This window comes from Penaeus vannamei, chromosome 40 (genome assembly GCF_042767895.1).
Source record: "Penaeus vannamei isolate JL-2024 chromosome 40, ASM4276789v1, whole genome shotgun sequence".
Classification (NCBI taxonomy): domain Eukaryota; kingdom Metazoa; phylum Arthropoda; class Malacostraca; order Decapoda; family Penaeidae; genus Penaeus; species Penaeus vannamei.
The window spans coordinates 19,842,260-19,849,759 of NC_091588.1; the positions used below are offsets into that span (position 1 = coordinate 19,842,260).

Genomic DNA, 7,500 nt, shown 5'->3' on the forward strand with positions numbered 1-7,500 from the left:
TATCTATCGTTTATTACACACACAATTATACTGTGACTTAGCAGTTATTGGAATTAATGTACTCTATAGTCAAATGCTGCACCTTTCCTATAACAGCTCACTCAGAAACAAATAGCATTACATATCTAACACTTAAAGCAATATTGATAAAACACATAACACATACACATTGATTTTACAGACAACTTTACAGCAAACTTGGAGACATTCCAGTTTATAAATGTATTCTTTGTTCTTTACCCTTTTACATTCTTCACTTTTTAGAAAAGACATTTATTTACATTTCATTTCATATCTAAACAGAAAAGACAAAGATATTGTTTAGGAGAGAGATAGAAAAAAAATTGTTCACATGTATATAGTGCAAGCAGCTATCTGCAAGTGTTGAATGCCATCACGTAAATGTCCACCTTTTTCTAAGAAATCTGTTTGTAATCAAACAGCTTCCACTGAAAATACTACATATATCATCAATTAATCATCACACTATAAAACTAAATTTGACATAATAATACCCTCATGCTTTTTAAGCCTTTGCTGCATTCAAATAAATATTTCTACACCTGTTTTATACTACTGGCATGAGTAACAACTGCATATAGCATGTAATGAGCACAAATTCCCTTTCTACCTGTCCTGTTCAAGACCAGCATATATCATTCATTGTTTCCTAAAAAAAGATTTAAGAAGATTGCATATAAGATCATAATTTGACTACTGAGTAGTAAACACATGTGGAACTCATCATATTCAAAATATGAAAAAAATATACAAAATCTGGAAAAAAATAGAAAGTTTAGAAAATAAGCACAGAGCACAGTTATAGTTTATTATTTTATTAACTTTATGTATTATGACTATTAGAACATTCCATATATAATCCTGAGCAAAAGAGCATATATCTGTATAAGGATAAATAAAAATCTAATCTTAAATTATATAAAAATCCTGCACAATAACAACAACAAAATTATAATCATATGATTTGCCTTTTTATCTTTGAAAAAAAAGAAGAAAAAGGAAAAAGAAAATCTTAGGAACACAAAAAGGTCTTACTTCCATACGGCTATGATTTTAAAAAGAAAGAAAAAATGCACAGGATATTTTGCATCTCTATTTTTAATTTAGTCATAATTTCCATCCAACACAGATAATTATTTTATATATAAAAAGAGTAACTAAACTTCATTATTTTTGGTTTAAAATGTAATTCAACTTCTATTCCACTCCATATCTTAATAAAATATAAAAAATGTGAAATAAAAATAAAATATCCAAAGCGAGAAAAAAAAAAGATAAACAGAAAAATTATCAAATACACTATTACACAGTAATGAACATATGTGACCACATCCACACAGATATATATCTATCCATCCATCCATCAAACATCTACACAAATGCACACACATGAATGTGTGTATTTGTGCCAGTGTGTTTATGTGCATATGTGTGTGCTTGTGTGTACTTGTGTGTTTGTGTGCACACACAATTGCATGTCCCCACACATGTGTGTGTACCTGTACATGTGTAGGCCTAACTGTACATGTATTTGTGTATGTGTATGTATATGTGTATGTGTACATGTATGTGTATGTTTATGTGTATGTGTGAATGTATATGGAAGTGTGCTTTTATGTAAGTGTGCACTTTAGTGTGAGCATAAATAAATGTTAAAATTTGTGTACTTGTATGTGCATGTGTGATATGTGAATTCTGTCTTTCCCAAAAATACTGTTTGGATATACATTTTTTTTTCCTTTCATATGCTGACATTCAAGATTTTCAGCATTGCAGCACTATCTCTGAACAGTCTATAAAAAATTCCTGTTAGCAATTTGAGACACTTTGGACATTAAACTCTGCCTTTAGCTCTAAGTCAGACAGATGTACAGACACAGACGCAGACAGACACATGCACACAGGATGGTAACTGGTCAATGGCCTCTGCAGTGAGTGCAACTCTCGGACCTGCACTGTCCACATGGCTCCTGCTGCAGCAACCCGTTATCCAAAGCTACAACAAGAGTTGGTTTTCCGGGCGGTCTTGTAGAAGGTTTTCGACTGCAGGCTGAGCATCTCTGATTTGTTGACCAGGTCGTCCAGCTTCTCCCCTCGCTCTAGCACAGCCTCAATGGTGTTGTGCTGCAGAAATGAGTGTATTTTTTATTTAAAATGGTGTGGTTCCATTTTTTAAATTAGACTTTAAATATTCTGAAACAAAAAAATTCAGTTCAATATTACTCAAAATGAAACTTCATAATTGATCCAAAGCTGTCAAGAACATGTAATGTCCACAGTAATATTGCTTTATTAAATGTAGTTACACAAAAGATGGCCCCACAATGGCAAAATCAAGGAATCAATTAGTAAACCAACATGACTCCCCTTTCCTTGAGTTTTCAGGGAAATTTTGTTTTTTCTTTTATTACTATTATTGATGGCCTTGGCATGTATACACAAGCCGTCCTATCGGCATTGGCTTAACCACCCATTAGGAAAATGACCATGTGCTGTATAAGCAAGGAGTTTTATGACTGTACCAGCACTAGCTCTCAGCCAAATCCCCATTTTTGTATGGCTTTATGGAAAATAGTTTTTGGCATTTTCAGAACCAAAGACAATGTGGAGAAAATGTTGTTGCCCCTTTGTAATTCTTGGACTATGCAGACATTGAAATCAATTAGGAAAAAACTCTCAGATTGGGCTATGTTGGTACCATAAAAAATAAAAAATAATGTTATGAAAAGGTTTTATTTTTATTGTCTCTTGAGATATGAGATGTGAGAGACTTAGTAAGTCACAAGATCTTCCAGAACTTCCAGAAATTTGAAGATGACTATTTAAGGTGATATTTGGGATCTATAATCTGAAGCAGTACTAAAAAAAATATTACGAATTAAGAACTAAAACTTTATAGCTACAGCCTCATTTTCTTCTTATGCATGAGTATAAACTTTCTGTCATGACTATATTCACTTTTAAGAGAACTCCAAGGCATGTAGCAGCCATAACATTTGCCCAATATATTTGAGATTTGGGCTATAAATAGTTATATGTTATGTAAACTGATGACATGCAGGTAGTATAACTATTGCACATCATCCCTAAATCTGCCCTGCTATCCACTTATTCCCTATATACTACAAGTACTTTACATGCTAGGAATTCGAAGACTAGTCATTCATTCACTCCAATAAGCTTAACCTTGTTCTAAATTTCTAAGTAAATATCACAATTTCTCTGTTCCACAAACTAGTTTTGAGAAATAGCCACTGAAGTTTCTTGAATGTAGAACAAATGGAAGAAACAAGATGAGCAAACCCTAGCTCAGTCAATAGTGAAGTGGAGACTACTTCACTAATCACCGTCTTCCCTTACTCTACATCAACAAGCAAAGTACATTAGGAAAAGGAAGCTAAAGATGGTGCAACAGGTCATACTTGTTACAAGTGCACTGTTGCCTTCCACAACCATTGCTAAGATTATTTTGAGCATTTCATATATAGTATGTTGTTATAGGTCTAAAGATTTCTGACTGGGTTTAACATTACAAGAATTTTAGCCCAAAGGAGTCAAGTATCACCTTAAGGGGACTGTCCCTGAGGAGGGGGGGACATGGGGTCAAATTGAGTTAGCTAGCATATAATATAGGTACATGGATGAGGAAACTACCAAACGAGTATTAAACGCCTGCTATGGCTTGTTGTCTTGCAGACGACGCGAGACCTGCTGAACACCTGGGGAGGCATGTCCCTAACGAGCACCCAGGTACACCTATGTGGACTTCTGTTTGCTGCAATCCTGCATACGGCATTTGATTATGGCATTGTGCATAGATATGAGTTTGTGAATGTTCAAGGAACACTTTTATACCAATATCAGGAAAAGAATGACGAAAGATTTTGTGAAATATATCTAAAAAATAATGTAAGTTTTGTGTCCTTTTATACACGAAATATGCTTCTATCAAGACTCCCTGGTAATATGTTGTAGGTTCCAGAGTAATCTGTAGGTATATCACTTACAAAGCACTAATGTTTGAAAATAGCATTATAATTAAGGATTGAAATATTTCCACTACATTTCGCTCAAAGGTCGGTACATTATGGCATCGGTAAATTTGATTTGATTTGTGAAATTGGTCATTGATGAAATTGGTCGTTATTGCTCTGAAGAGGACTTCATTATGAAGGTCACCAAATAATCAGATTTTTGAACTTCGGATGTATAAGCGAGATACTGATTATTTCATATTGAAGATGATAGTACTCAGTAATACTTGCTCTGAAATAAAAACTATATGGAATTTTGATCTCGATTTTATGCGCAGTCTTTGTCTAGAGTTGAAAGAGCTATCGCATCTGTTTTGTGCATTTCTGATAAAAAATAATACATTTAGATGTTACCGTAGGTTTTAGGTACCATAAATTCACAAGTATCCCACCACACCTAGGTGTCTGCATGATTTTATGTACTTCTTATTAAAGATAATGGGTGCAAATGGCTAATCAACAATGCTACACTCGTTTCCCTTTGCAATCTACTAATATTGACAATTATCGAAGAAAACAGCTTGTAGGGTAACTAATATATTTTATTCCTTTAGACATAAGAGTGAATGTAGGCCTACTAAATAAGGATGATTAATTTTTGTTTTCTCTATGTGTGTGTGTTTATGAACATATGACACTCCTCGAAAATTAGAAACACCCAGTGATCACGCAGTGATCAGCGAAAAATAACAGAGATAACGAACTTTGGCAAGCTGCCAAAATATAATACGCTGTATTTCTGTTCTTAGTTTTCATGACCTTCTGTATGTAATGGGGCTTGTAATTTTTGTGTAATTCAAATGCAGTTTCTTGCTTTCGCTAGAGCCTCGGAGCCCTGAGGCCGTGTAATAGTCCGATTTTTAAATTTTGACCCTAATAAAAAAATATAATTTTTTAAATACTGAAAAAAACAGACAAAAAATAGTTCTCTATGTGAACCAGTCCCCCCCCCCCAAAAGGAAATTCAAAAATCGGGTTATTACACGGCCTTAGGCTATGATAGATCTAACACATTAATTTTTTGTGGATTGTTCAGGAAAAAACTGTGGGCCACATTACGTACCGAAGAAGAGGGGGGAGGGGGAATCGACTTACCAAAATGATCTTAGTTTCCTCAACTTCCTCTTGTACACGAGTGAGTGCATCGGCCTCCCTTGGGTTTTGCCAGCGGGTGAGGGTAGCTGGCAGCTCTGAATAGGGAATTGCCGACTCCTCTGTGCTAGGCCACAGATGGGCAGGAACTTTAGCAGCAAAATCATCTAGCACCTGCAAGACACACAGAATTAATACATGGAGAATGAGAGGGAGAGGGGGAGTTGGGTGAAAAAAGCAGTGTGTGGATCTCTGAAACTATTGATATCAATACTTTTGCCATCATTATTGATATTATGGTTATTTTAATTCTATTAACAAATGGAAATGAATCATAAATAAAATATTTCCAAAAATTAATGGGAATACAGGTGAGATGGGTTGAACTATTGATTGACTCCTTGGTGACAAAGCACAAGTGAAGCCATCAATGCATAAGCACAATAGCCCAAAATCATAGTCAACAATCCACAACAGCAATGGGTAGGAAAAAAAAAAAAATCTAAAATCAACAAAATTCATCTGATGCTACCATTCTAATAGAGTAATTCAACATAAAAAATAGCAAATCTTGCACTAAACTATTCAATAACATAAATAAAGAATATAAAAAGAGGCCTTTAAATCTGTCTTTAAACAAAACACTAAATCAAATAATAATGATAATACTCTTTGTTACTAACCTTGTTTATCATGTTATGCGCCACTCTGTACTGGTACTCATGGTCTGATATGACGACGCCTGCCAGGTTATCTGCCCTCACATACACATGGCACATATACTCTGCAAATGGGAAAAAAGTGTTATTATATGACAGAGAAATCAGTAACAATCTGAGCAAAGGATATAATCCATAGCCTCCAGATGATGTGTGATTCCCATCATGGTTGACTTAATTGCGGTTCTGGGTAAGGGCCGGGTCCAGAGAATTTTCTGGTGGGAGCACAATAAATCTGGGGGGGTTGCCCAAAAGTAACAAAAAAAAAAAATGAGGCTGCCCACTTCAATATTCACATTGTACAGACACATTGTTCATGTTTTCATCTTGCTTTTCTTGGCCACATTCAATCTGCTGGGTGTTCTTTTACGAAGTGGTACGCAAACACACAGAATACTATGATGTTTGCTGTACAGTTAGTCAGATGACCATTGTGGGGGCACACGGGGTGGCCAATCAGATTGCAGGGAGGGCGGGTTCCCCCCAATGCCAACATGGAAGCCCCGCTTCTATTCTGGGTGAAGGTCATTCCCATCATGGCCAACTTGGGAGCAGCTCCAGGTGACAGGTCATTCACATGTTACAATGATGCATGCATTACATCTTATGCTGTTCTTTATAAGGTACCCTCTAGCCAACATGCCCTGGGGCATTGCCTGAGGCAGAATGAGATGTGTAATTTTACGATTGACTATTGCTTTATATAAAGGGTGATTTTAGCCCCTATGACTCGAATAGAGTGACTATCGAGTCATGAAAAAATCTGGTTTGTGGGGTGGGTGGTGTGAACATGTCCTCATGGGAAAATCTGGTTGAGGGCTGGGATGATGGGAACTTGATGTCATGAAAATCTGGGCTGAAGGCCAAGGTGAGGGTAATGACTTGCCATGAGTACAGACAGTTCTTGGAGGGTGATTACTCGTTTGGCATTTGGGAAGGGGCTTCTGCATTATTTCCATCCGTGAGCCATGACTGGAAGACTGGGGCATCATTTCAGCTTTTTCAAGGATGAAGGGTTGGTGAGCAAAGCATTTTTTTTCATGAGCTATTATGGGGGCTTTTAAAATCTATAACTGAACTTATGTAGGTCTAATTTAGAAGAAGTAGAAGAAAAAATGGTCCCTGGGCTCCAGGAAGCCTTACATTTACAGGCTCAGGATCCTATTCCTACCCACCGTTACCAGCAATATAAGTTGTATTACAGAAGGAAAACAGTCTATTACCATATGGATAAAGCAAATCAAATGACAAATATACACATTGGAAAATGGCAAAAAAAAAAAAAAAAAAAAAAAAAAAAAAAAAAAAAAAAAATCATGATGCTTATGTAGAAAGTGAGAATATAACATTGCAAAGGGGAGGCATGAAGTCTTGTCACTGTACACGAGTGTTCATGTGAGCTCAGCATACAAATTACACACTCGTCAGACTGGCCGCTCAAGTAAGCTTTATACCCATATTTTGGGCAATGTGTGGGCAGTGAAGCCTCTGGATCCAAGGGGTTAAGCAGATTAATCATTCACCTGGTGCAGTGTGATGGATGCTACCCATCTGCTAGGTTTGCAAAAGGTCCCAAAGGCAAGCCCAGTTGGCCACACATACAAACCGAAGCAGAGGCCCAGCAAACCCCAAAT

General features: G+C 36.3%; 1 protein-coding gene across 2 annotated transcripts in view; it reads right to left on the bottom strand.

The window, feature by feature from the left end:
- Positions 1–7,500, bottom strand: part of Ykt6 (YKT6 v-SNARE) — a 15,280-nt gene that overhangs the window by 1,112 nt on the left and 6,668 nt on the right. For both annotated transcript variants that reach the window (XM_070117246.1, XM_027378344.2), the window contains exons 3-5: positions 5,831–5,931; positions 5,151–5,321; positions 1–2,145 (exon numbers count right to left, since the gene is read on the bottom strand). The exon at positions 1–2,145 is cut by the window's left edge and continues 1,112 nt beyond it. In XM_070117246.1, the coding sequence (XP_069973347.1) occupies positions 2,008–2,145; positions 5,151–5,321; positions 5,831–5,931 (410 nt within the window). In that variant the 3' untranslated portion in view covers positions 1–2,007. The remainder of the gene's footprint in view (positions 2,146–5,150; positions 5,322–5,830; positions 5,932–7,500) is intronic.